This window comes from Fusarium mangiferae (assembly GCF_900044065.1).
Source record: "Fusarium mangiferae strain MRC7560 genome assembly, contig: FMAN_scaffold002, whole genome shotgun sequence".
Classification (NCBI taxonomy): Eukaryota; Fungi; Ascomycota; class Sordariomycetes; order Hypocreales; family Nectriaceae; genus Fusarium; species Fusarium mangiferae.
Window position 1 is genome coordinate 3,333,370 of NW_024573922.1, and position 26,749 is coordinate 3,360,118.

Below are 26,749 nucleotides of genomic sequence, written 5' to 3' on the forward strand. Positions count from 1 at the left end.
CCATGTGGGCTGTTGAATGTGCTTAGCCGCATTTGGTGACAGGCATTGCGCCAGCTTGAAGCCGAAAAGATTCATTTACCCGGAACAGGGATTGGGCAAGCGATCATAGCTTCTATATAGTTGGCATAAATATATCTTGCTCTGAATCGTATGAAACAAATCGTGCTGAGATTGACGGAACTTGTTGAAAAGGGTAGTACCATCCTTTGTACAAGCGATATTAAGACCTTGTTCACGAGCGGACTGCCTCTATAACAGAGGTCTATTCGTTTCATCGTATGAATCGCGAAGGTCTATATAGTCGCTATTATAGCCCGCAATTTGGAAGTCATCTGTCTCTGGGCCAGATGACTTTCTGTGTCTAATCATCAAGCCCATCTGAGTAGTAGTCAAACTGTTTCGGCACCGGTGCATCTTGTCCACCATGCCCATCTGGATCCACGTCTTCGTTCTTTGCTTTCGAACCACTTTCTACCGCCGCCGATTGCACTGGTTGTGTAGCCTGTGGAGGTGCCGACAACAAATGCCCTCTCAGCAATTTGGTCATCTCCCTGGCCCATTCCCACGGTCGTTCTTTTCCTCCAGGCAAACTGTTGAAGTACTCCCAGCCCATGATTCCTCCAAACGATCCATATCGCCCCCGTAGCGTCGTGAGCACCATGTTGAGAGGGTTCATCGGCACATAACCGCTTCCGTTCTCAGGGTTGGTGACAAGTCCAATGACGATCTTCTCCGGTGGCCAGCCCTTGCGGACCATGAGATCGTACATGAGGGGATTACTGCAATCTCCCCAGCCGCAGTAGAATTGTGTGTTGTACCAGGCGATATCACGACCGCGCATCACTTCGAGGGCCTCGTAGTCAAAGCCGCTGAGATTCTTGGTGAAGTCAAGAAGAGACATGGCGACTGGTGCCAGGGTGATGATGAAAGTTGGCCCAAAATCGCTGCGTAGACGGTCTATCAGCCGCACGATTCCTCCCAGGGTCATTTCCTCTTCGACATCCAGATCCAGACCGTCCAACCCACGCTCTCGAATCATGTCTTTCACAGGACCGTAGTACCGATCAAAGGTCTCTTGATCGGCATCCAGGCGTGCATAGCTGCCTTTACAAGCACCACCTAGCATGCCCATCACCTTCACACCCGAGGCTTGTAGCACGCGTAGCTCAGCCCACATAGTCTGGAAAATGGGGTGAGATGGGTGGTAATCATTGAGCGTGATCTTTTGAGGATCATCGTTGATGTGAATGGCGGCGACAATGACGTGGGTTATGGCGATACCGGGTTGTGTGATGAGAGAGAGGGGAGAGATGAGATTCCCCGAAGAGTCATGATGAGTTTGGTAATATGTGATCAGCCGCGGTAGAGGGTTCGCGGAAGGGGGAAGAGGGGGCATCGTGTATATGTTTGTGAGGTTGAGGATGAGCTGGCATTCTTGGAACTTGTTGAAGTTGTAAGCAACCCCAGAGCTTAGGTGGAGCTCGGGCGCTGAAGGTTTCGGTTCCAGCGGGTAGAGAGCCACTAAGCTTGGCAGCTACAGGGCCTAGTCCTTCACTGTCAACCTAGCTGAAGATCATATCTCTATCCAACAAACTTGATTTAAGATTATTGCTATGAATAAACTGACAATGGGTATCTCTTCTCAAATCAAAAGTCCTGGGCTCGTGCCTGTTCCTTTTCCAAATCCTGCACCCTGACCTTCTTGCCGACACATCTTCCGGGATGCCAGATAGCAAAGAGCAAGACAGCCAATGCCACAGGAGCAAACTCCAGACAAGCAAAGAAGATCTCGTTCGAATACAAATGTCCCCCAAGGCCTTCAGCTGTCTCTGCCAGACGGAAGCAGGTTCGCAGATAAATCATAATGGTAGCCACTCCGAAAGCAACGCAGAACAAGCTGAGCTTCTTGCCGCGCGAACTAACCTCCCTTCGAGCACGGAACAGGAATGAAGCCGTGAGGATAACGAACACACCGAGGGAGAAAACCTGGTACGCCAAACCTCCGAGAAGAATATTATTGGCGTCCGTTGGATCATCGCGGTTCGACTGTCTTACACCTATCAGAGCAGCACCGGTGATCTGCACAACAGTAGCAATAACATCGGAAGTGATGAAGAACCAAAGAATAAACTTTGGTGGCAAGAATGAATATCGTCTTCCGAGCCGGGGAATCAGTGCCGAGAGGATAGTATACACGCCCGCGGCAAGGAATACAGGCGCCGTGACGATGAAGAAGTAGTTGAGGATAAAGTACAGCAGATGGTACGGATCTTTCTTGGCTGAGAGCGAGCGAGCAACATAGCCCACGATCTCAAAGAGAAGACCAATCGGGAATGTGATAAAGTACCAGCTGCGGAAACGGATTGTCTGAACCAGGTGGACGACGAGGAAGAGGGCGAACCAGGCTGCAGCGAAAACGGCGAGAGAGAATGCGGGTGTGTAACCATAAATGATTACGGGCGTATCCCAATCGCCGTCAGGATTGGGAAAGTTTGGGTCGACGTAGCCATCAATCGGGCGTTCTCCTAAGTCTTGTCAGTATTTAGGTATCTCATGTCCAGTGCAGTTGTGAACATACCAGAGTTGCTCATGGTGAAGATGAGTGAAAATTCAAAGCTAATACTTGATAATCACGAAATAGTCAGATGCAACACAACATTCTTCAGCGGTTGACGTTGGATCTTTAAATCCTACGGCAGGACCCTTCACATTCAGCTTTGGTATAAGCTTCTTTAGTGTATGGAGAGCCGAGCGCCAAACCCCTGGTCCTGGCGCAAAGTCATGAATCATCATTCTGAAGCTATTCCCCAGAATGGAAATGGTGACCCTGGGCCACGCACCCGTCAAAGTCCCCAAGGGTCTCAATAATCGTTTATATTTGGCGAAAAACGGTCCCTGACGATTTGGTTTCCTTTTTGAGAAAGGGGATCTGTCTAGAAGACTCTATGCTGTGGGAATGAAAGACGCATGTCTTGGACAGTGACATTCAGAAGGAAAGCCACTCGACAGAAACGACATGACAATTTATGAGTGAACTGGCACCTGTTACAGTAAATTACTCGAAACTTTGGTTTGATGAAGGGAGAGATATAAAGTCTGCGGCCTACTCAATGAAATAATTCATAAAAATTAAATATCTTGCAATGTTGAAGGGTCCCCCAGATTTGTCGAATCAAGGGAGCTTCACCTGAAAAGCCTAGTAGTCTTTTGCACAGACACTTAAGAAATTAATCAACCGTTGTCAATTCTTGGCATTGTGTCATTGACATTAGACCCATAGCTGTCAAAGGCTGGGCTACTTAAGCGACCGTTGCCGAAAAGACGAATCACAAGCATTCCTTTAGATGACAACCTCAACTTTGAGGATGCGGAACAATGCTTTCTAATTGTGGGTTAAAGACCCTCCCTCTATCAACCGAGATCTGAGTTGAGTCTAATCTTCCCTGTATCTATCGCGAATGGTATGCCAGTCTATGACCCTTTGACCAAATCATCACCCATGACCTCTTCAAAGATGCCCTTTCTAATCTTCTGCAACTCCGTCCGGGCTTCATCCATCTCTTTACCCTTCCTCTTGAGCTCTTTACTCAAGTAGTACTTCCTCTCTTTCGCCTGACTCAAGCAGTTGTTCAAAGCCGCTGTGCACCGTGCTACCTCCTGTCTCCCACCAGTGATATCTACCTTTCCCCAGACATCGCCCAGGTTAGATGTGACCTCCATAGTGCGGGGATTGGCCTCGGGCGGCAGCTCAATCACATCCGCACCAAGCTGTACTAGCTGATCAACCGTTGTCTTACTCTGCTGAACAAGGTCCCTGCCCTTATTCAGAGCTCGGAGATGATTCATGTCTCCCGATTGCAAAGCCTTGTCGACCTGTTGGAGTCCAGCTGTCATTGTCGCTGTCGCTTGCTCGAGCAGATCTAGCGCTCTTTCATGTAGTTCGAGGGCTGTCTTTGTAGCAACATAGGCAGATAATGCATCATTGCTCTGTTGTTCCTTTGCATCCTCTTCCGGGAATTCTGGCGTTGGGCCTGAAAAGATATCATCATAGATATCATCCAGCTGCTTTTGCAGATCAAGGTAACCCTGCATGCTCTGGTTGAGATCTTTCTTTTTCCGGAGTTCTTCATCCAGTCTACCCTTTACACTCGAGTTGTGCTCTGATGCCAGATGCGCCTGTTGAAGTGTGTTGTGGTAATTCTGCTCCTCCCTCTCAGCCTGACCTGTAAATGAGTTCTCTTTACCGCTGGCTCTGTAAAGAAATTTCATTACATGGCCATCGCGGTATTTCTTATGCGACTCAAGGTCAGCTAAACGTTTGCGATCTAATCCATCCAGTTCTCGGTTAGACTCTGATAATTGTGACTCGAGGTCTGAAACGATCTTTTGTTGTAGAGCAAGATCCATGCGAATATGTTTCGTTTGTTCTAGCAGGCTTAATAGCTCCGCTGTCCTTGGACAGGCTGCTTTTATTGCGTCTTTGATGTCCGGCATTTGGCTGTGAGAGTTGAATGGGGGTGGTGGGTTGGGTTCCATGACTGCAGCCATGATTGAGTTGGAGAAGGCTTTTTGAAACGTGAATGCACTCTAAGGCTGAGACTCATCAGATGATATGAAATCAGATGATGCCTAAATGAACCAGCAAGGCGTTTGTAGCGGCAGGGCACGAGATGCACTCGAGATACAAGCTCAAAGCATAAAAGTTTGCTTGAAGCCAAGTTACTTATATTTTGCCTCGAAGATGATAATTACAATAACCGCCTCAAGCAGAGGAAATAAGCCTTCATAAACCGCGCAGAATAAGGCAAGACATGAGTCGAACGCTGCAGGAGGATTCACTATCACGACCCAAAATATATGCAATAAAAAGGCAGAACTGTGAAGCCTGTTCGCCTCAGATTATTACTGCAACCAATCATATTGTATCTTCTAGAAAAAAAAGACAAGCAATAGAATTTTCGGCTCGCCTTATGCAGCAAGAGAGCCAGCGATCAAAGCCAGGGATCATTCCATGCAGCTCTTTCATCTGCGGCATGACATCAGTGTACAATTATCGGGCGATTTAGGATGAACCAGGGTGTTGCATTCATGCCAAGCTACGCGGCTCTGAGAAGTTTTCCCGGACGATAGCCCTGAATCTCCTAAGCTGTACTAGACTACTATTTTGTTCCTCTTTCAATGCAGTCATGATATGATAATCTCCATTATCGGGGTATAATGCGCGGTAATAGCAGCACTCGGATGAAACTGGAGAGTTGGCTTGGCGCAGGCCGGGCCAGGGACGTCGTCCCCCTCACTCTCCTTCTCTATCATCCATAAAGCGACTGTACTCCCAGCAAGGATCTCATTTTCATGCGAATTCGTGTCGCTTATCTCGGATCTCCTAAGTGTTGGAGACGAGCTGAGAGTGTTGCTGATGATAGAGGTCTCAAACTGGCCAGACCGGGTTGAAGATGCGGTAAGATGAAATGTGTTTTGCGATCGTTATATTGGACATTATGTGAAATAAATGTTGTTCTCGCGGAACGCCAAAAGAAGTCGTAAAAAGTCGTTTTCGTCACACTTGGCTGATCGTGCTTCAGAGAGTTCAGTCTTCTCAAGGACGTGCTCAATCTTGCTCCGAATGAAGCTCTTGAGAGTGGCCTTGCTAACGGGAATTCCACACACAGACTGGTGAGCGTCTATTGTATCTTCACTGTCACGGAAAAACTGCAAATCCTGCTCGCTGACTTTTTCAGGGTCCATAGCTGCCCAAGTGATCCAGTTTCGCTGGCAGAGCTCCTCCGAATCAATGAAGCTTGCTCGCAGAGTCTTGTTCTTTCTCGAGAAACAGATACGTAGCATGCCGTCCAGCTCCTGTATGTTGGCGGCAGGCACTTCTGGTCGTGGCTCAAGTCTCACGACAACTGATTCGACTTCGGGTGGCGGCGAGAAGTTGTTCTTGCCGACCTTGGCGATCAGGGCGACTTTGGAGGTGAATTGTGTGTTGACTGAAAGGCGAGAGTATAAGGAATCGCCAGGTCGAGCGCATAACCGTAGTCCAAATTCTCGCTGGACCATAAGAATGCTGACGCGAGGAGGCCGAGGCAGAGAGATGAGCTTGGAGATGATGATGGAAGAAATCTGGTACGGAGTATTGCTAATGCAAACGTCGAATGGTGGGAGTGCTTCCGGGAGATCCAATTTGGCGAAATCGCCCATGATAATTTCCAACTTTTGCTGCTCGGGCTTGCCTTGGACTCTTTTTGTTAACTCGGCTCCCATGCGTATATCGAGCTCTACGGCTTTGACCGCTTTGGCTTGTTCTAGAATGCGTGTGGTGAGGACGCCGGTTCCAGGACCGATCTCGAGGACGGTGTCGGTGGGTTTGAGGTTTGCCTTTGCGACAATCATATCGGCGATGCCAGGGTTCTTCAAGATGTGCTGGCCAATATTCGTATTGTATTTGAAGATGTTCTTGCGCTCAGGCTTATCGTATGGCCCCTTGCGGGCACCACCGCGCCTGCTATCTGACGATTTCGGCATTGTGTTCTTGACTGTGAGTGAGACGGCAGGGTTTTCCTCTTTTTTTTTTCTGGTGGTGTACTGAAGCATCTCGTAGGGTGGAGCACCCCGCGATTATCTTTTTAGTGGGTCATGATATGCGGAATAACCGCTACTCCGTAGGTATCCTTGAATCCTTGATGCACATGAAATTACCATCTCTACAAGATAGCATATCGACTTGTCTATCGAAGAAACAAAGCATTGTTAGAATGTATTTGACTTACGTCCTGGAATTTAATCTAGGTATATGACAAGGACCTAAATTCTGGCTCTAATCACCTGTTTGGTATTACACATGCTTGACATGGACCTTAGTCACGAACTCCGTGCTAGTAGACCACAGTCATTATCGCTACAATCGCTACAATTGAAGACAATCTATATCCTGTCCCTCGGGGGCAAGAAAACAGCGAACCTCGCTGTAAGGTGTCAAAATAAACTTAGCAAAAGTCATCCTAAACTTAGGCCATATTACCTAAGTCTTTTTATCATTAAGGATTGAGGTCCTGTGTTTTCTTTCCTCCCCTAGCCTGTTACGTTTGGCTAGCCGCCATAAACAATGAAAATAATATGTGATCGACAGTGGCCTTCCTAGCTTGTAAGGCTGTTGCTCGTTGGTAGGTTTTTGAGTCAAGATGCCTGTGACGACTTTTCCGTGATTTGCCGACCCTTTGCCGCCAACGGAGCTTCCCTGCTTTGGTAGCTCCATCTTCAAACCTATAGTGCAACTTGTAGTATGAGGTAGAACCTCGCATCGCCAATCATTTCTCAAAGGAAATGGCTTCACCGAGAGCCCGTCTGCCTCGTGCAGGCAAACTCGGGGTTTTGATACCGAGATCGAAGCCTCACGGTATCTCGATGTGTCCATTTTGCTGCATTACATCACGGCCGCGAATACGACCTCGTCGCGCTATCCTCGGAAAACGTTTATACACTGTGTCGACGAATCCTCGTGCCGAGCTTGAACAACACCTCCTCGATATTCAGAAACTCGCACCGTCTTTGGTGAATCTTTCAAGATTGCAATTGGCACTGCAGGGACTGCGGCAAATACCTGGTCAGGAAGCTGTGAGGGTTGCGATATTAGGACTGGCACCTGGATCGAATGCGGGACAGACTGCGAAAAATGTTCTGAGGGTTTTGGTAACGGATCCGCTGCAGGATGAGCAAGAATGGGAGCGCCAATTGGAAGGTCATGATCCAAAGAACCCCCTCGTTGTTCGGATCCGGTCCACTGCAGAGCAGCAGAGTTCTTTAACAGTCACCAGAACGAGTTTTTTGAGTGAGGTCAATGTTTCCTCGGCGGAATGGAACAGCCTCAACTTGGAGCTACTGTTCATGGAGACGCATCTTCCCGAGTTCTCTAGAAATGAGAAAACATGGGCTATCGAGGTCGAAGAAGCTGTTCTGGTGCCCAAGGTCGGCATTCCATCGGCCGAAGATCGAGTGACACCGGTTACTACACCTGTGCACAGAGCGGTTCTTGTCGGTGATGGGTTTGAAGGAGCTGTCAATGTCACATCGGTGCCAGTTGCCAAGGGGGAGGAGTCTGTGCTGAAAGTGGTTGATTTGAGAGGTTTTGACTCAAAGCAGCTTGATGCAACCTTTACGCTTGTTGATACATCACTTGCCGACAGGGGAGTGTCACTCTTTCGTCAAAGTTCCAGCAATGCCATTGAGTATGAGCGGCTTTGGTTCAACAGTAACTTCCCTGCCTTAACAACGTGGCTTAAGTCAGGAATCAGCTCCTCCGATGGCACCACGAAACCCGCAGTGCGAGGGCTCATTGCTTCTTTGTTGAACAACATTTTGGCGCAATGCGAAGAGGAGAATCGCCGTGAAATCAGGGAGACTTACAAGACTGCTTCCAGTCTCAACGGTCAGGAGACAGACTTCTCCCCTATACTGAGTCAAGCAGCTGGTGCTTGGTCCCAGCAAGCTCATGCAGAGTTACAAGACGAGCTTGACTTGGCGTTCACAGGCCGAGGATGGCGAAAGCTAGGATGGTGGCAACTATTTTGGAGGGTTGATGATGTTGCCATGCTCACAAATGATATGCTCAACCAGCGGTTCCTACCAACAGCAGAGCGAGAGCTTGTTTATCTTACCGGGAAGATCGCACAAGCTGCAAATTCGGACCAAAACTATCCTCAACCACACTCCGTGAACGATAGCGACGCACATCTGGAGCTGAAGCGACTTGGCCCAGGAGAGGTGGAACCGCTGGCACCAGTGAACAACCGACTAGCACTACCAAAATGGCCTGGTCATATTGCCTTTACCCGAAGGTATCTCCAAAACGAGACTGTCCCTGCGCTGCAGGCTCTCGCACAACGATTGGTCGTGCAGTCGTTAGGGACTTCTGGACTTACAACATCCCTCGCCGCTCTTCTCTATATCTCCTCCTTCTCCTCGACAGTCTACGAAGCCGGTGCTGTGGCAGCACTTGGTATAGTCTGGAGTTGCAGCCGGTTACAGAAGAAATGGGATGCAGCGCGAGCATTCTGGGAGGGCGAAGTGCGAGAGGAAGGCCGTAAGGCTCTCCGAGGCGTTGAGGACAGTGTTACAGAGGTTCTCAGCCATGAGAAGCAACAAGAAAAGCCAGTTGTAGACCAAAAAGGTAATGTGATTAACGAGGTTCGCGAGCTGGTGGTCAAGGCCCAGGAAGCTCTTGGCCGAATGAAATAAAAGGGGAACCTGTACAATATGGACTGAAAAGCATTGGACTTAGAAGGTGACAAGATACCAGGCGTAAGAGACGCCTTCATTTTTGTAATCTAGTCAATCTCAAAAAACCACCTCTACTGCGAGGTCTTGCAAGCCTCACAAGGCATATCCCCATCTAGACTGGTATCAACCTAAGCCTGTTCCACTCGTTTTCCCAAAATCGAGGCATGCCCATTGTAAAAATCCAAGCCCGAACGCCAAAAACTCGCATATTTCTATTATGTCTTGTTTATCGTCCTCCTCGTCCGCCTGCGCGCGCTCGGCTGACCGTCGCGCGACCTCTGGCAAGACCGACACCACGACCACGTACATTACGGCTGCGGAACATAGGGGCGTTGCGAAGCATGTCGGGAACGATGAAGAAGCGCACGTGGGAGCCACGGATGTAAACTTGGTCGAGATGGGAAACGCGGCCGTCGCGAGCGGTGACGGTAATGTCCTTCAGCTGAACGTTCATGTTGTCCTCAGCTAGGATGCGTTAGCAAAAATCCAAGCATTAAAAACAGTTGAAAAGAAAGGATAGCGAGAGAGAGAGGGGGGGCGTACCATCAAGAAGCTTGCCACGGTAGGTCTGACCGGAAGTGATTTCGAGCGTCACAATGTGGCCCTGTAAGGCAAAGTTAGCTTGATAGCTCAATCAGGAGTGCCATATAAAGGGGTACGGACCTGCGCCTCATTCAGGAGCTTAATAGGAATACCGATTGTAGAAGTCATGGTTGCGGTTAGGTGTAATTTTCGTGTTGTCGCGTGTACACAAGGCCGAGGCTGAGCTGGAGCTTGGTATATCGTGAAAATTGGCGAGGCTTGGTGGTGAGGGACGTTGGAGAGGTGGAGAAGAGTTGATCCGAGCCCGCGAGAGTTTGGCTTAACACTGTGTGCAGTACGCACGCAGCTTTGAAAAGCACAGTGTCTGTATTTCACAGTCTCTGGAGATTGTTTGCTTCATCCATACAATTGAGATTCGATATTGTTACTGAAATATACTATTTCCCTATTAACGCCATAAGCCTGATATGCCGTCCAGATAACATAAGAATGCCACACGGATTATAGAGTGTCTAACCACTTGTTCACTTTCGCCTTATTGCTGACCTGCTTTCTCTTATCCACATCCAACTTCTTTCCATGCTTCTTCTTCTCCTTCTGTTTCTTCGATGTAATTGATTTCCGCTTTAGTGCATTGGAGTTCGATATCACCACGACAGTTTCTGTAGTGTCTGCTTCTGGTTGCAGCGCTCCACTCATCAGCATGCTATCCTCGGTTGTCTTTGCTGAAACGACAAGTTGATCATTTTGCTGGCCATACACTTCTTGTGTAGAGACCGGAGGATCACTGGCTATTGGTGTTGTCACGGTAGAGCAAGTTGATAGCTCTGGAGCTTGACTGGTCCCTTGACTGGTCCCTTCATTGACACCCATGGACTGGTAATGGATGTATCCACCTTGAACATTCGGCACAATCGAATTTCTCCCAGTTGGCGGTATTGATGAGATGTCCTCGAATGAGATATATCGAGCTCGGTAGTAGTACAGTCCCGAGTTGTGGAGAGTCCATTCCGACCACCGAGATCGCGCGGGCAATGGCTCAATGGCCTTCGATGCAGGTGTTGAAGGTTGGGGCTCATGCGCAGTGTGTCTTTTGTTCACCATATTCGTGATGCGACGGTCGCTTAGGACTCCAAAACGGAAATAAGTGCACGAGAACACGGGTTCGTTGAAGAGATATAATCCAGGGATATCCCTCCAAGCAAAGGGCAGCTGCGCCGGCTCGCAAACTCGAGGTTCGCAGATAATCCTAACGCATTTCCTCACCCGACAGCCTCACTCTTCTCGCTGGGTGCCGAAAGGAAGCCTGCATGCAGGAGACACACAAAAGGCGACCTCTCGTGTTTCCAGGAACCCGTGGGTCGTCGAGGCATGGTGAATGGGTCCCTGATTGGGTAACAGATGAGCAGATTATCCATATAGTTGGCTGAGAATCGTAAAGGCGTGTTTTGTGAAAGCTATGAGCGTTGGACAGGTGTCACTGCATCTGCCAATTGAACAGCTGCACTTTGACTAATCCTGCGAGGTACCTGATCTGGCAAGTCGAGCATGGATGGCCTCAGTCAAGTCCGCCTTGTCAGCTGCCTGTCGCGTGCGGCGGAATTTCGAACCAGCATGGACGCATGAAGTGAGAATATCGTCCTTGCGAATCGGAGTTTTGTAATTGAGGTAATGAACATCACGATGATAACAATCACAATGCTGATTGAAGGCACAGCCATCGATTGAGCTGCAGCAGACTGTTTTGGAGAAATTGATATGTTGAACTCACAACCGCTTATCAGCGATTCTCTTATTATTGCTTCTCTGCAGTCTCCTCGACCACTCCCTCTTTCTGGGTATCATTCTCCTGCTTCTGTTTCTTCTTTGCTGCCAGCTTCTCCCTTGTTTGCTGCTTGCGAGCCTGCCTGTTGAGGCTCCCAATCACTCCACCCTCTTTTCCGCATGGCCACTTCGCCTCAGCTGCTGCTTCGTCTTCCTCGGTCCACTCTCGAGGCAGCACAGCGAAGGTGAGATATGACGTGTGAGTCTTGAGATCGTTCTCAGGCCTATGGTAGAGATTGCCATGCATCCATGGTTTGCTATCTTCAGCAGCCTTTCCATTGGTGTCGGTCTTGGGTGAATCTGAGGCAGGGGTATCTACATCCATTGCTGATGAATCGCCGTCACCGTTTGTTGACTTGAAATGCACCTTGTGGAATTCTTTCGTCTTTCGATTAATCTCCTTGAGCCTTTGCATGGCCTCCTTCACATTGGCTGGTGTTTGGACATTGCCCCTTTCCGCAGGAAGGTTTGCTCCGACTCGCTCACGAATAGTGTTGATCCGCCGAGCCGAGATTTCTACCATGTCAATGTCCTTCCAGCCCAGAAGCCGGAGCTCCTCAATTGTTCTTGTCACCTGCTCAATACAAGGGGAGAAGGTACAGATATGGACACTTCGTTTGGGGTCCAGAGGTGAGACCCATTCGGGGGTGTTAGCACCCTCGCTTTCCTTCCTTAGCTTATCGGGCTTCTGTCTTGAAAGGTGATGGAGCGCTTCCCAAGGCGCAGGGAGATCAAGAAAGACTGATGTTGCTTGGGGAGACTTCCCGTCCACATTGAATCCTTCTCCATACACATCACGATGTGTCAATTGCACGACACCATCCAGCTTATGCTCGTGGATTTCTTCTTGCATCTTATTATATCGAGGCTCGTGGTATTCAAAGCTGAAGACCTTTCCCTTCTTATCGTTCTCGTCCTTGGGGTAGCCGTTGTAGACAGCACGTGCAGAGGCATGTGTAAAGCTTCCACTGCCGGCTCCAGCTTCAATGATTCGAGTACCGGGAACTGCTCGTATTCTTTGAAGGATGTAGCTATAATCGGGAGTATACACGACTTGAGTTCGATGGGGCAGACTGCTTGTCCAGAGCTCAGGAGTCGGTCTGAGGATATGGATAAAACCACTTGCAGCTGCGACAGCCTTTTTGGCTGGCTTAGAAGTCACATCTGCGACATCATCGTCTGGGCCAGTCGTTGTCGGCGTGTCATCATCCGTCGCCTCGCGACGGCGCTTTCGGCCTCTTGAGCCAGTGTCGACATTTGATGCACGGACTTGGGAACCCCAAGGAATGCCAAGAAGTGTCGAGTGAGGAAAAGATCCGAATCGCGTGTTTAAAGTTGCACCTTCGAGGTATCCATCGACTGCGCCAGTCGACTGTTCCAGTGTAATAGGCTGAAGGTTATCTCTGGAGAGAAGAACAATTGCCAAGTCGCCAGTGGAAGTTGTAGTTCCTGGCTCCAGGAAAGGAGATGGTTGAGCCATTGATGCGACTGCACGCACAGGCGTGTCTTAAGGAAATTGAGTTGGTAATTATAAGATGGGTAAAGATTAGACTAGATTTGCAAAGACGAGGCAGAAAAATATTTCTAGGATACGCGCGAGGCTGAACAATTAGCGTTGTCTCCACTGAAAGCCTTAGTGAGGGGCACTCAATGCGACACTAAAACTGATCATGGACCAGGCTATTGGCCAAACCTCGCGGGGACACCCAGGTGCTCGTCGCCTGTAGCTCCCCTGTAGCTCAGAGCTGGTCTCGGGTGACTCGAAAAGTGATCGATGGCGTCTTTCTCTCCCTTTGACTCGACTGTGACTCAGGCCTCTCGTTGTAGACATTTGTCTTTTTCAAAGGTACATACGTTGCCTTGCATATACACCTACTTTTGCCCTCTTACGATACCCTCCCTCTCCTCTCCTTTTCCCGTGTTTCCCACCTTTTGGCGTCTGTATGAATCTCTTTCGACAACGTCTTATTCTATCTAAAATCCCCACTCCGTTCTCAACGCCCCGACTGCGACCCCTCCATCGATTGTATTCGTCTCTATCCAGCTCCAACACGAGCACCATGGAGTCGCTAAAGCTCTATAACTCGCTCAAGCCTGGCGCTCCTGTGCCTTTTGTTCCCATTGAGAAGGGCAAAGTTACCTGGTATGCTTGCGGTCCTACTGTGTACGACAAGAGCCATTTGGGCCATGCTCGCAACTATGTCTCTACAGACATCATTCGTCGCATTCTGATGCATTACTTTGGCTTTGATGTCAAATTTGTCATGAATATTACCGACATCGATGATAAGGTATGAAGAAGAGCTCGCTAGATGTCATGCGACTTGTCTAAACCCCTACAGATTATCATCAAGGCACGACGACAACGATTGCTCGAGCTCGAGAAGAACAAGAACTACACAAAGGACGAACTTCAAGATCTGGCCCTGGCCGCTTTCCGGGCATATGCTAAGAGCAGCCTGCCTCTGCTGCTAAAGGACGGAGAGGACATCGATGCGACCAACTACGCTCAGCGCAGAGAGGCGGGATATGGACACGTGCTTGCGGGAGGCACCATTTCTGGTGAGGGAAAGCCTGGCGACGATGAGGCCAAGGTCAAAATGCACCTCAGCAACATGACTGCTGCCGCTGAAGCTATGGCTTCTGGCGAGATCTTCCCCGGCACCGACGAGATCCTATTGCCCTTTCTCGATTCGCTTTACAGGGAAACCATTGACACGAGGGACCAGACCATGTTCACAGATCTGACTCAGAGCATGGAGAAGCTATTTATGGACGACATGGATGCCCTCAACGTACTGCGACCTGACGTTATCACTCGAGTTACCGAATACGTGCCCCAAATTGCCGATTTCGTCAAAAGAATTGTCGACAAAGGATTCGCATACGAATCCGAGGGATCTGTCTACTTTGATATCTCCGCGTTTGAGCAGGCCGGAAATACTTATGCGCGACTGCGTCCTGACAACAGAAATGACAAGTCTCTCCAGGAAGAAGGCGAGGGTTCCCTCTCAAAAAACCTTGGTGGAAAGAAGAATCCCGGCGACTTTGCTCTGTGGAAGAAGTCCAAGGCTGGCGAACCCTTCTGGCCTAGCCCTTGGGGAGATGGACGTCCTGGATGGCATATTGAGTAAGTCCAAATGAACCAAGACAACTGAGTAATGAGCTAACAAGCGAATTCAAGATGCTCGGTTATGTGCAGTGATGTTCTAGGAGCGACAATTGACATCCACTCTGGAGGTATCGACCTGGCATTCCCTCATCATGACAATGAGTTGGCACAGAGCGAGGCTTACTTCTGCGAGCATGGTAAGGGCGAGCACACATGGGTCAACTACTTTATCCACATGGGTCACTTGTCTATTTCTGGATCCAAGATGTCCAAGTCTCTCAAGAACTTCCAAACTATTCAGGATGCATTGGCTACGAACTACTCTTCGAGAGGAATGCGGATTGTGTTTTTGATGGGTCGATGGAACGATGGTGTTGAAATTTCACCAGATATGCGATTGCAAGCTGACAATTGGGAGTCAACCATCAGCGTAAGTATGGCTCAAATCTCGATCTAACATTACTGACATATGTCAGAACTTCTTCATCAACGTCAAGGCATTGCTGGCGGAGGCTGGTATTTCACATGATGTCAAGTCTCTGTCTCTCAGCGCAGATGGCAAGGCCAGTGAGGGTCTCTTGGCCGAACTCGAGCAAGCCAAGAAGGACTTTGAGGCTGCTTTAGTCAACTCAATCGACACACCAAAGGCCATGTCTGTTATCCTCAAGTTGGTCAACACTGCCAACGTGCACTTGAGAGACAACAAGGACGCTGATCTTGTGGCTCTTGAGTCTATTGCACGCTGGATCACCAAGATCGTGGGCATCTTTGGTCTCGATTCGAATGCTTCGCCGCCATATGAAGGCCTTGGCTGGGCCACAGTCATCGCCTCAGACGTTGAGCCAAAGACAGCCGTTCAGCCCTACGCTGAGGTCTTCACCAAGGTCAAGTCTGATGTTTCTGGCTTGTCTCTAGAAAGCGCCGAGATTTCTTCATTGCTTGAGCAAGACCCTACTGCTGAGTTCGAGTCGATCGCTTCTGGTGGCTCTCGCGACCCTGAGCAATTGGCTTTGCCTTATCTCCGTGCCATTTCTAAGCTTCGAGATGAGTTGCGTCGCATTGTTTCTAACCAAACACCCGAAACGAAGAAGGCTATTCTGTCTTTGACAGATCGTATTCGCGACGAGGACCTCACAAATCTAGGCGTTTACTTGGACGACAGACCCGACGGCCAAGCCTCCCTGATCAAGTTCATCCCCGCCGCTGAACTGATTGCTGCGCGTGAGGAGAAAGCTGCCCAAGCTGCTGAAAAGGCGCGAAAGAAGGAGGAGGCTCGTCTTGCACGTGAGAAGGCCGATCAAGAAGCTCGTGAAAAGGCCAAGGTCCGACCCGAGGATCTCTTCAAGGGTGATGAGAGATACAGTGCTTGGGATGAGCAAGGACTGCCTACTAAGATGAAGGATGGCAGCGATGTACCCAAGAGCCAATTGAAGGGTCTAAAGAAGCAATGGGACCGACAGAAGAAGGCTCACGATGATCTCAAGGCTAAGGGATTGTTGTAGAATGGGAAGTGGTGTTGAAGCGGGTAACCTATCTAGGTAGCATCTAGAAGGAGGAGTTCGGGGGCGACAACAAAAGCGTTTTAAGACTTGATTATTGCACATTAACATTTCGCACATGAACGGACATGCCTGGCTGCATATCGTCGCACGCTACTGTGATAGGAATGCAACACACAGTGACTTGAGATGGGGTTAAATGTCGTGATAACATGGTGGCATTGAGCAAACAGATCCGGCACTTATACCCGGGATACTTGGCAGCGGAATATTCATGTCAGAATCTCGCTAGGCGGAGTTCATATCATAGCAGGGAAGCTGGATATTTGTGTCTCTTACGAGTATTTGGACTAGTTGCAAGCCATTTCTGCAATTGCACATAGACAGCTGAGTCCATGAACATCTAGACTATTGCACAAGATGAAGACATGCACTCTAATATGACAAAATCCTGCAAACTGTAGTATTTTATGCATATCGATCAATAAATTCCCTTTCGGAAATACAGGTTGCAAGGATGAGCTCGTTGGTCAATTGCGTGATGGGCACTATAGATGGCATAAAACTCCACTATCCCACATCAGACTCCCAGGTTCGGCGAACTCAAGACATCTTTACTTGTTAGGAATTGGCAATTACTGGCTTTTACTGGTAAAGAGACAACAGTGGGGTTCAATGGCGATGAGAAAGATCGGGTTATCGCGTGGGATGTCGCAGAAATAAAGAGGGCGATCGCCCGCGGACCTTGGCTTGACTTCTCTAGCAATTGCCTCCTAACTAATAATCTAAGTTTGGGCTTTATCTTATACTCGGGCTTCAGAATGGAGAAGAATTTTGATGAGATAGCTGTTGGTAGCCAAGATGGTAGTTCCAGTGATCTGGAACACATCGAAGTTGACTGGACCGAAGAAGAGGAAGCGAAACTCATTCGCAAGTAAGTAAAACATCCAGAAACTATGAGTTCCTCCCCAATATTGACTTTTGATCTTCTTTCAGGGTTGATTTCACTATTATGCCACTCTTAGTTCTTGGCTTCTTCGCCCTTCAACTCGATCGAGGAAACATGTACGCTTCTACCGACACTCGACTCTATCCTCGACTAACATAACTCTAGTGGAAATGCTCTCACAGACTTTTTCATGGCTGATGTTGGAATCACTCAAAGTCAGTTCAACGTTGGACAACAGCTTTTATCTGCAGGTATTGTCCTGCTTGAGGTATGCTTCCAGAGTATGTGTGTTGAGAAGGGTTGCTAATGATGAAAGATTCCCAGTAACTTCATCCTCTACCGTGTTGGGCCGGCCAAGTGGATTGGATCCCAGATCATTGCATGGTAAAACTGTCCCAATGTCCCCTTTCTTATATTGTCTAACGTCTTATAGGGGTCTCGTTGCCACATTCCAGGCCTTCCAGAAAGGTCTTGGTGCTTTTCTTTCCACTCGACTTCTTCTTGGGTATGTCAGTCTCTCGATACTTGGTAGAACCGTTCTAACAATTGAATAGTCTCTGTGAAGCTGGCTTCATCCCTGCTGGACTATATACAATTACTCGATGGTACAAGCGTGATGAGACCAGCAAGCGATTCTCGATCTATTTCCTGGGTAATATGCTTGCATCTGGGGCATCAGGTCTCATTGCATATGGAATGTAAGCATGACTTAAACTATCTAACTCTTGATTCGGTGCTGACCATGACAGTCTTCACATGCGAGGTATTGGTGGACTTGGAGGTTGGCAATGGCTTTTTATTGTAAGTCCACACATACTTGACCTATGGCGTCTAAACTAACAATACCAGCTCGAGGGTATCTTTACCATCCTTGTTGGAATTCTCTTCATCCTGTTCTTCCCAGACAGTCCCTTCAACCCCGTCTCACTCTTCAAGTTCGGTGTGTTCACTGAAAGGGAGAAAGAGATCCTGGCGAAGAGAATTCTGAAGGATGATCCTTCCAAGATTCACGCAAAGCCCAACGTTACCAAAGAAGAGTTTCGAAATGTCGTATGTATCTTATTCTGCCTATGATATCTTAGTGTGCTGACAGTTGCAGATGACAAACTGGAGACTCATCCCCCATGTTCTACTCACTATCAGTGCGCTCGCGCCCGCTACAACAATGGGCTCCTACTCTCCAAGCCTCGTGAAGTCATTCGGTTATGAGAGACTCAAGTCTAATGCCCTTGTCTCAATTGGATCTTGGGCCCTTGTTGTGACTAATCTGCTATGGGGTTATCTGGGGCAAGAAACACCAATTCATCATTTGAGACTCTGTGCTAACACCTTGCAGTGATAAACTTCAAATGCGTGGTCCTCTGGTTGCCCTTGGGATCTTCATGTTTTGGGCATTCACAGTACGTAACTCATTTCTAGCCTTACTCATGCATTACTGACTCGTTAGATCGCTGATCGTGTCATGGTGTTTTCACCTGATGGACATACAAGATTCGCTCTGTTGACATTGACTCATGCTTTCGGATGGCAATGGCGTAAGTTGAACCATAAATTAGATAGATTCAGCGATACTAATGTTCTCATAGATCCCCTGAATGGTTCTTGGATGGCTCTCAATGCTGGGTCCGCTGGAGAGAGGTCTATCACCATGGCCATCCTCATCATGTCAGCCAACACATCTGGCATTATTGGAAGTCAACTCTTCCAAGAGCATGATGCTCCTCTTTACAAGACAGGTTGGACTGCTATCATGGCTCTGGCTTCGGTTGGTCTTGTTATGGCTGTCATTGCGAATTTGCAGTACTTCTTCCTCAATGGCCGACGGATTGGTCGCAAGGGCTTAAAGTATAGTCCTTAATTGTGTGAAAGAATATTCACTTGCTAGTTAGGTCATAAAGTTGGTTGGTAGTGAAAATATTGGAACGTGAGTGTCTGAACTTTTGATCAATTATTAGAGAATATTATTTGGGACTCATGGACTAGAGAACAATTCTGTGTTTACTTGGTCTCCTTCTTAGCGTCCTTCTTGGCCTCACCAGCAATCTCTTGGGCCTTTTCAGACTTCTTCTCCAGCACTTGTCGCAGTTCCTCAACGGTCTCCTTGAACAGCTTCTCGCCTTCTTCCTTGTGCTTGTCCGCAACCTCGCTCAACTGCTGCAGCTTCTCCATGACCTCACCACCGTTGGGGATCTCCTTGATGTACTTCTCAATGTCGACCCAGCCACCAGTGAGCTCGTTTCCTTTGGACTTGACCTTCTCAGCCGCATCCTTGACGTACTTCTCCAGGTCGCCTAGGTCGCCAGAGTCGACGGCGGACTTAGCACGCTTGAACAGCTCGGCGGTGTTGCCCTCCTTCAGAGCGTCGGCGTTCTTCTCGATAAGCTCCTTAACCTTTGGGTTCTTGTCAAGGTATGGCTTGGCCTCCTCAAGACCCTTCTTCCAGGCCTGGTCGCCGAGCTTCTTGATCTGTTCCACCTTCTCCTCGATGAGCTTGCGGGCCTTGCTTATGCTGGCGGCACTGAAGCCTCCAGCAAAAATGTCCTTTACCTGCTTCCAAGTCTCGTCGACCTGTTTCTTCGCCTCGGGGCCATACTTGTCACCAAGCTCTTTGAGCTGATCGACGTTGCTGCCAAGCTTCTCCTTGACCTGGGGGTGGTTGTCAATGATGTCGCCGATGGCGTCACCAGCGAGGTTGGCGACCTTCTTGGCGAGATCTGCGAGGACGTCGTAGGCCTTTGAGGCAGTCTCGAGGCTCAGGCCAGACTTGGAAAGATCTTGGAACTGCTTGTAAGCATCGTTGACGAGCTTGTCAGCCTCATCCTTGTTGTTCTCCCGAACCTTTTCCCAGTCTTTGAAGGCAGCATCAACGTAGGCACGGCCACCTGGGATCCAACCAACGTAGGAGTAAGCAAACTCCTTGATGTAGTTCACAGCCTGATCGGCGTCGGGAGTGTTCTTCTGGAGCTTCTTTGCGGCGGCCTCATATTTTTGCTGAGCCTCCTTAGCAGCCTTGTTGATACCGGAAGCAGCACGGCCAGCGGGTGTGTAAGAGTAGATGCCATAGAAGATGGCTGAGCCGACAAAGCCACCAGCGATACCGGAGGCAAGATGAGCGCTGCTCGACGAGGATGAGGCTGTAGATTGGAATCGCACTTGGCGAGAAGCACGAGAAGCACGTGCGGCACGAGGCACTGTTGATCGAATGAGAGGGCGAGCAGGAAGCATTGTGTCTGATTAGTTGCTATGAGAGGGAGAATGGAGAATCAGATTGTAATGACGAAGGGAGAGATGTGAGAATGAGGGGAATAAAAGGTAGAAGATGGCATTTCGAGGGTGAGTAAATAACTTTTTTTTTTAGCAATTTGTCTAAGGAATGACGTACTCATACGATCACGACGCAAACAAACCACAAGCTAGAGCTTCAGGACCAAAGCTCCGGAAACGTGACGTCAATGACGCTCATATGCGGACATTGCGGGGTGAGTTTGGCGTTCCCCATGTGAGACCAAAACCGCCCAATTGGCCAATTGCGTTCCATGTCTCCAAACTCAATCCGTGCTCAAGATCGAGATCCTTGTGCAGTTCCTGCTTTGATCCTCGGGTCTAGAGCTGAAGATGATCAGGGGCGCTTTCGTTGGTGCTGCTTTAGACGGGGCCGGGATGGGCCGCGGATGTTACGTCACGACCACCTAAGACAACAACTACACTAAGAGGGGGGGGCAAGAAAACTTGGGACCTAATTTCTAAGTGAGGAAAATACTTAGGTAAGTGGCGGGTATCTTAGCAAGCCTTTCGACTAGTTTATTTTGACACACTGGTCCAACGGCAGCAGTTTTCTTGCTATCTACCTAGGGACTAATTATCAAGCTCAACAAGCACCGAGCTCAGCTACCAAGGTCTACCAAGGTTAACATCGGTAGACCGGCTACACGATAAAGAGCCGCTAATTCAGGACTAATAGGTTTGATACTCTTTAAGATTTCTCGCGTGGTGGATAAACCCTGCGTAGTAGACACAATCTTTGGGAACTTCATTGTCATTGAAGTTACCCTAGAGATGCTTGCTCGGCATTTTGAGGTCTGATCTTTCGCCCTCGTAGCTTTAGCATCTAGAATACCAAGGCGAGGCAGTAGTGAGGACAACTCGGGTAAAGCAATTATAGGCTCTATGAAATCGAAGGCTCCAAAGGTATAATATTGTGAATTAGGCGTAACGAATACTTTTGAGAGGTAACTTGGACCTTGCCAAAACATGCGCTCTTACTATGAAACTTCATAGTGATGTGAAGTTGACTGGCTATGTGCAGAATGTTGTGCCGACGCGACCTCATCAAGTCTGTGTGCAAGTTCTATGGCGAAGGACATGCTGACATCCGAGTTTTGTCTATGATTCTCCATGATTAACATGATTCCATCGTGCAAATTTTGAAGCCTGTTGCAGAATATTGCAGCATGGCTAGTAAGAGTATTGTGGTGTGTTGCCAGAAGTTTCGTGTGCCGAGCAAGCTAGTCGGGGCAAGTCGGTAGATGGCTGTTGATGCAAAGTCAGGATTGGTGGTTAGGAGCTGGTTCGCTGTTGGCTGCCACAGGAGCGAGGGCATGAGGACACAGCAGAGCTTGAGACCCCAAGGGGGCTTGAAGATATGGAACTGATCGAGTCTGAGGCAAATCACCGACTCTTAGAGTGGTTATTAGGAGATTGCCTCATCTTGATACTTGCCTGAAGATAGGGAGATACAGTGATCACCTGAAGAGAATTGATAATAACATGGAAATTACCTGTCCCAAAAGGAAGAGTCTGATTATGATGAATGCATAGTGGAAGATATCTATGATGGGAAAGAGAAGAGAAGTGTGAAAAGAGATGGCTTAAGGGAAGATTATGTTCTCCCATGGGCAACCTAATGACCCAGAAAGCCACGTGCTTGGCCACCCGTACCAGCTTCTTGGATCTATACCCTTTTCTGATGCGAAGGATGTCCTTTATGTTCTCTATTTATGTTTAAGTTGTGTTACAGGCTGTATACCAAACATATCATGTTGCATTCCTCAACCCTCTCAGAGACATATATAGATCTTGTACTAATGAATTTCGTGACTGTTTGAGAGCAATTTGTACGAAGTATGTCCGCTGGGTGTTTCAGATCTGATTCAGCCTTGACATAACCTTTTATTGTTAAGAGGATATAGTAAGAAGATGTCAAGCTTGAATGCTATTTGCTCATGAGCACGGTGTCCATGGCTGTACCAACTGTTGTTCTATAGACTCTGGAGTCAGGACATAAGACAGAGCTTTGAGTGTTAAAAGGAGTAGCAAAACCTAGAGCGTGCATATTGATAGAAGATAAATTAGCCTAAACCTAGAGAACTAGTTGATAAGTTTACCTTGGCACTATATTTCAACTCTAAAGTCCTTTTGCTCCCGGAGCTGGGGTATCTTTGTGGTATGAAGCCCGAGGACTTTGCTCCGTATGAACTGTGCTTGACTCAGGTCCCATGTCGAAGCCTGGTTGGCTAGCTAATTTTAGAAATTGCATGTTGGAATTATTTCCGGAGACTCCTTGCCAGCAAAGATTTTCGACATAGTCTATCTATTGACCGAGAAATGCAGGCCGTTTCTAACCATACATGTATCGAAGTACTAATAAGCTTAAATAAGTTCTACGGCTTGTTGTCTTGAAAGATGTCGCTAGCTCAATCCAGTTTCTGACGTCACTTCAAGTGGATATCATTACTTGACCACATTAGAGTTTGCAGGCTTTCAGCTAGAGTCACAGAATCCCATTCAAGTATTTACAATGTATAACTAATCGAGAAAGTCCCTATGAGAATAGAGGTAAAAAAGGTAGTGATTTTATCAAATTGATACAAGATGTTGTGGTGAAAAGAAAATGATGTTCTGGGTGCTTCGAAATCGTGGTCTCCACACCCGATGAAGGTCCAACCGACGTGGTGACATATATCTTCCACTATCCAATCGCCGAGCCAGCAAATTTCTTTACCATTCACATATCAATAACCATAAACTCTATCAGCCAGCATATCATCAAATACTGAAATGGCACCTAAAACCTTGACCCGAGAGACGACTACTGGCGCTGCGCTGGAGAAGGTCCAGGGAGCCATTCAGGGCCCAAAGACAGAGGTGATTCTCAAGCCGCCTTCTGACGTAAGTGAGCCAGATACAAAATGAACGCCACTATACTAATAGAAATACAGCTCGAAGAACTCAAGGCTGATTGTGATTCATTCACTTTCACATCATTCACCACTGAGGATGCTTTTGTGCTGGGCAACCTTCTCTACGCTCGGCTTTACCCATACGCTGTCAAAGGCAAGCCGACGGTGATCTCAATTGCCCTTGCAAACACCTCCCAGGTTGTCTACCAAACCGTTACCGGACCTGGCACAGCTCCCGACAACGAGCAATGGGTTCGCCGTAAGAGAAACACTGTTCTCCGATTCGGCAATAGCACATGGTTCATGCACAACAAGTTCAAGGGGGATGAGGTTGCTTTCGCTGCCAAATATGGCATTGCAGATTCAAACAAGGGCGACTACGCAATCCATGGTGGAGCTATCCCGATTCGTGTCCAGGGAGTTGAAGGGATCGTTGCTGTTGTCGTGGTGAGCGGGCTCAAGCAAGACGAGGACCATGGAGTTATTGCCGATGTTATCAAGAGTAATTGGAGCTGTTAAATAATTTCATAGGGTAGTCAGGCACAAATCTGTCAAGGATGCTCAGGGTATCCCTGACGCAGCGGCCGACCGGTTTTCCTACTACGGAGTGCCCGTTCCCGCTATATATGCACCAAAACAAATAAAGTTTATGCAGCTAATGAAACCGAAATCCACACTAGCGTGCCGAGACAAACTAAGTTAATCACTCCATGCATGCCGAGCATTGAATTCAATAGTCTATCATATCTTCTTCATCAATACCTAGAGTAGACACAACTAACTCTACGGCGACCATGAACACGACGAAATGGAGGATCTCAAAGGCTTGTCAAGAATGTCGCGCCAAGAAGATCAAGTGCAATGGGGAGACCCCCTGTCAAAACTGCAGCATGAGAAATCTCAGCTGCGTCTATCGCGAAAAGGCCCGTAATCGGACGCGCAAGGTCAAACCGCGAACTGCAGCTTATGAGACTATAATGTCTCACGATGCCATGGAGAGCACGTCTCTGGAACCCTCTGATGAAGGAACTGTGCCGCCTACGCCAAATGCCGACGACACCGCATCTGTCGGACCTACAGGATCAGTAATGGACAGCGAACGCAGTTTGACACATAATAGTGTTGCTGCGACACATCGCGCATCACCCTCTTGTTTCCTCCAGCTTTACTATGGTCCCTCATCGAATTTTGCCCTACTCAACTCGATCTATCACCAAATAGCAGGGACATGCCCAAATGATCCTCCGTCACGCTCTGGAATTGTCGAAGAAGTTGGTCCGGGTCTAGACCTATTCAGTCATCGGAGACTATTCTTCGGAGATCTGGCTGACAACCAACGGCCATCATCAGTACCAGACGACTGTTCAGCTATGTTGATAGACCCAGACACTGCTCACCGGCTACTCGAGAGATATCTTCTGACCTATTGGCATGGTCTTCCCATCATGAGTAAAGACCATTACCGCCGTCGCTTAAGTGCCCTATATCAACCACCAGGTATCTTTGATTATGATGCACCCGAGACTATCATCATCATGCTGGCTGTAGGACTGGGAGCTTCAATGACAGGTGAAGAAGCTATTGCAGACTTTCTTTTCCAGAAAACCAAACAAGGAGTTGCCAAATTGGATGAGGTTGTGAACATGCAGATGGTTCAGATACACCTCTTAATGATAAGTCGTACCTCCTGAACTTTGCTCTCATATAAGCTTACACAATCTCACGCTCACTTCCAATCTGAAAGAGCAAGGCCAAACTCAGGTTTCTTGCATGTCGGAACTGCATGCAGAAAAGCAGTAGCGGCTGGTCTACATAAGGACGGATGCTCACGCCCAGGATACACAGAAGATGATACAAATCAGCGAAGAATAACTTTCTGGAGTTTATTCTTCTGGGAAACGTAAGGCTATTAACCATCCACCTTGACCACTACTGACATGGCACAGATGGCAATGCTTTGTCCTTGGCCGACCTAGCTCACTTCCTGACCCTGGTTCGATCATACCACTACCGAAAGGCCAAAAACTACTAAAGTCTTTGGTCACCCTATCACGTATCATGGACAAGTGTGTAAAGAAAATCTATAGTCCTCGACATGACTCCCTGTTGCCAGTCTGGAATGCAGCCATCGAGATCCGCCGCGAACTACACCATTTTGCAGAGCAACAACTCAAGGATATGAAGTTTGGTCTTGTGGGAGACCCCAGCACAGGAGAGCTCGGCGTGTGCCAAGCTATGGTTTCAACAAGTAAGCCAGCGCAATTCACCTCCTGTACCATGCTAATCGAGACAGTGTATCATCATACACTCCTATTAACATTCCGTCCCTTTCTCATCTTGCGAGCAAAGCTGAATCACGACCGTGCTGCTGCTACTTCAGCAGAGAATCTACAAATGCCTCCGCCTTGGCTCGATAGCGCTTGCGAGTATTGCTTGGAAGCAGCGAGGAATTCCGTTGGGTTTTTAACGGGCTCTTGTGCCACCAATATTCTCTGCCGTGTACGCTTATCTACCTTCACTCAGCATCGGATCTGGCTAACCAAAATCAGGATATAAAGTATCATGGCTTCTTTATGGAGGGAGCATGCTATGCTTTGGCTTTCGATATGCTTCAGGAAAAGAAGACAGCTCACCGCAATCTGCCTTGGATTCACTCTGGTTTAAGATGCCTTCGCTCCATGATGGGATCAGCAGGAGTGAACGCCGGTCAGCTTCCAATAACAATCGCCTCAATAGAGCAGATGGTCCGATCTGCTGGGTTTGAACTGAAAGATCCAGTAGACACGAACCAGCAGAAGCAGCCCCCGCAGTCCACGCTCCCTGGTTCACCAGCACCTGTCTCTGTTGCGGGTGGTATGAGGAGCGAACCTGCGTTCACATTCCCGTCCATGCCATTCGGGTTTGATGTCACTGGCCAGATGAATGGGAGCTCGAGCTCTCCTGCTGGCGCTGCCTCGGAAGATATGGCAGATTTTACAGCTGCTGATGTTGGATGGGACATTGATTTTGGAACTATGAATATGGAGGCGTTTCTATCTCTCGACTCGGCGGAGGCTTTCAATTTTGCCCCATGAGCACACAACTGCATACTTGTATTTTATCTTATTGGGTTGGTTATTTGCTAAATGTTAGTCCTTGTGGCGTTTTTAGACGCATCGTCGGTGTAAAAAGCACCGGAAGGTGGGATTGCATTGGGATGGTATGGATTACTACATAGATGGATAATGATGGGGAGGCTCGGACAGGAAGGATGACAGGCATGGAGAGGAGCATTGAATTTCTTCAGATATACCACTAACTACGATGTACCCCTGACCTATGAGAAAGGGCCTCGATTCTTGACAATATTACTAGCTTAAGACTATCA

At 48.3% G+C, this 26,749-nt stretch overlaps 13 protein-coding genes across 13 annotated transcripts; 5 read left to right on the plus strand and 8 right to left on the minus strand.

The window, feature by feature from the left end:
* Positions 1 to 361: 361 nt before the first annotated feature.
* Positions 362 to 1,396, minus strand: FMAN_05601 (uncharacterized protein; the record flags this gene model as incomplete). Its single annotated transcript, XM_041827722.1, has 1 exon — positions 362 to 1,396. The coding sequence occupies one exon, from the start codon at positions 1,394 to 1,396 to the stop codon at positions 362 to 364; it is 1,035 nt and encodes a 344-aa protein (XP_041678657.1).
* Positions 1,397 to 1,647: 251 nt separating this feature from the next.
* Positions 1,648 to 2,591, minus strand: FMAN_05600 (related to YER185w, Rta1p; the record flags this gene model as incomplete). The annotated part of the gene is made up of 2 exons (XM_041827723.1): positions 1,648 to 2,525; positions 2,579 to 2,591. The coding sequence occupies 2 exons, from the start codon at positions 2,589 to 2,591 to the stop codon at positions 1,648 to 1,650; spliced, it is 891 nt and encodes a 296-aa protein (XP_041678658.1).
* An 880-nt stretch (positions 2,592 to 3,471) lies between these two features.
* Positions 3,472 to 4,536, minus strand: FMAN_05599 (uncharacterized protein; the record flags this gene model as incomplete). The annotated part of the gene is made up of 1 exon (XM_041827724.1): positions 3,472 to 4,536. The coding sequence occupies one exon, from the start codon at positions 4,534 to 4,536 to the stop codon at positions 3,472 to 3,474; it is 1,065 nt and encodes a 354-aa protein (XP_041678659.1).
* A 960-nt stretch (positions 4,537 to 5,496) lies between these two features.
* Positions 5,497 to 6,525, minus strand: FMAN_05598 (putative DIM1-rRNA (adenine-N6,N6-)-dimethyltransferase; the record flags this gene model as incomplete). Its single annotated transcript, XM_041827725.1, has 1 exon — positions 5,497 to 6,525. The coding sequence occupies one exon, from the start codon at positions 6,523 to 6,525 to the stop codon at positions 5,497 to 5,499; it is 1,029 nt and encodes a 342-aa protein (XP_041678660.1).
* A 798-nt stretch (positions 6,526 to 7,323) lies between these two features.
* Positions 7,324 to 9,234, plus strand: FMAN_05597 (uncharacterized protein; the record flags this gene model as incomplete). Its single annotated transcript, XM_041827726.1, has 1 exon — positions 7,324 to 9,234. The coding sequence occupies one exon, from the start codon at positions 7,324 to 7,326 to the stop codon at positions 9,232 to 9,234; it is 1,911 nt and encodes a 636-aa protein (XP_041678661.1).
* A 268-nt stretch (positions 9,235 to 9,502) lies between these two features.
* Positions 9,503 to 9,987, minus strand: FMAN_05596 (putative small nuclear ribonucleoprotein SM D3; the record flags this gene model as incomplete). Its single annotated transcript, XM_041827727.1, has 3 exons — positions 9,503 to 9,741; positions 9,820 to 9,880; positions 9,940 to 9,987. The coding sequence occupies 3 exons, from the start codon at positions 9,985 to 9,987 to the stop codon at positions 9,503 to 9,505; spliced, it is 348 nt and encodes a 115-aa protein (XP_041678662.1).
* A 333-nt stretch (positions 9,988 to 10,320) lies between these two features.
* Positions 10,321 to 11,192, minus strand: FMAN_05595 (uncharacterized protein; the record flags this gene model as incomplete). Its single annotated transcript, XM_041827728.1, has 2 exons — positions 10,321 to 11,048; positions 11,099 to 11,192. 2 exons carry the CDS (start codon positions 11,190 to 11,192, stop codon positions 10,321 to 10,323), a joined length of 822 nt encoding a protein of 273 aa, XP_041678663.1.
* A 422-nt stretch (positions 11,193 to 11,614) lies between these two features.
* On the minus strand, positions 11,615 to 13,123 carry FMAN_05594 (uncharacterized protein; the record flags this gene model as incomplete). The annotated part of the gene is made up of 1 exon (XM_041827729.1): positions 11,615 to 13,123. The coding sequence occupies one exon, from the start codon at positions 13,121 to 13,123 to the stop codon at positions 11,615 to 11,617; it is 1,509 nt and encodes a 502-aa protein (XP_041678664.1).
* A 580-nt stretch (positions 13,124 to 13,703) lies between these two features.
* Positions 13,704 to 16,257, plus strand: FMAN_05593 (uncharacterized protein; the record flags this gene model as incomplete). Its single annotated transcript, XM_041827732.1, has 4 exons — positions 13,704 to 13,934; positions 13,986 to 14,773; positions 14,828 to 15,185; positions 15,232 to 16,257. 4 exons carry the CDS (start codon positions 13,704 to 13,706, stop codon positions 16,255 to 16,257), a joined length of 2,403 nt encoding a protein of 800 aa, XP_041678665.1.
* Positions 16,258 to 17,075: 818 nt separating this feature from the next.
* On the plus strand, positions 17,076 to 19,061 carry FMAN_05592 (uncharacterized protein; the record flags this gene model as incomplete). The annotated part of the gene is made up of 12 exons (XM_041827733.1): positions 17,076 to 17,188; positions 17,251 to 17,319; positions 17,369 to 17,471; positions 17,520 to 17,587; positions 17,637 to 17,708; positions 17,758 to 17,901; positions 17,953 to 18,004; positions 18,053 to 18,253; positions 18,303 to 18,490; positions 18,540 to 18,603; positions 18,651 to 18,738; positions 18,790 to 19,061. The coding sequence occupies 12 exons, from the start codon at positions 17,076 to 17,078 to the stop codon at positions 19,059 to 19,061; spliced, it is 1,434 nt and encodes a 477-aa protein (XP_041678666.1).
* Positions 19,062 to 19,201: 140 nt separating this feature from the next.
* Positions 19,202 to 20,428, minus strand: FMAN_05591 (uncharacterized protein; the record flags this gene model as incomplete). The annotated part of the gene is made up of 1 exon (XM_041827734.1): positions 19,202 to 20,428. One exon carries the CDS (start codon positions 20,426 to 20,428, stop codon positions 19,202 to 19,204), a length of 1,227 nt encoding a protein of 408 aa, XP_041678667.1.
* Positions 20,429 to 23,260: 2,832 nt separating this feature from the next.
* Positions 23,261 to 23,901, plus strand: FMAN_05590 (uncharacterized protein; the record flags this gene model as incomplete). Its single annotated transcript, XM_041827735.1, has 2 exons — positions 23,261 to 23,371; positions 23,422 to 23,901. The coding sequence occupies 2 exons, from the start codon at positions 23,261 to 23,263 to the stop codon at positions 23,899 to 23,901; spliced, it is 591 nt and encodes a 196-aa protein (XP_041678668.1).
* A 275-nt stretch (positions 23,902 to 24,176) lies between these two features.
* FMAN_05589 (uncharacterized protein) lies at positions 24,177 to 26,456 on the plus strand (the record flags this gene model as incomplete). The annotated part of the gene is made up of 5 exons (XM_041827736.1): positions 24,177 to 25,034; positions 25,092 to 25,282; positions 25,329 to 25,630; positions 25,676 to 25,881; positions 25,932 to 26,456. 5 exons carry the CDS (start codon positions 24,177 to 24,179, stop codon positions 26,454 to 26,456), a joined length of 2,082 nt encoding a protein of 693 aa, XP_041678669.1.
* Between the last annotated feature and the right edge of the window lie 293 nt (positions 26,457 to 26,749).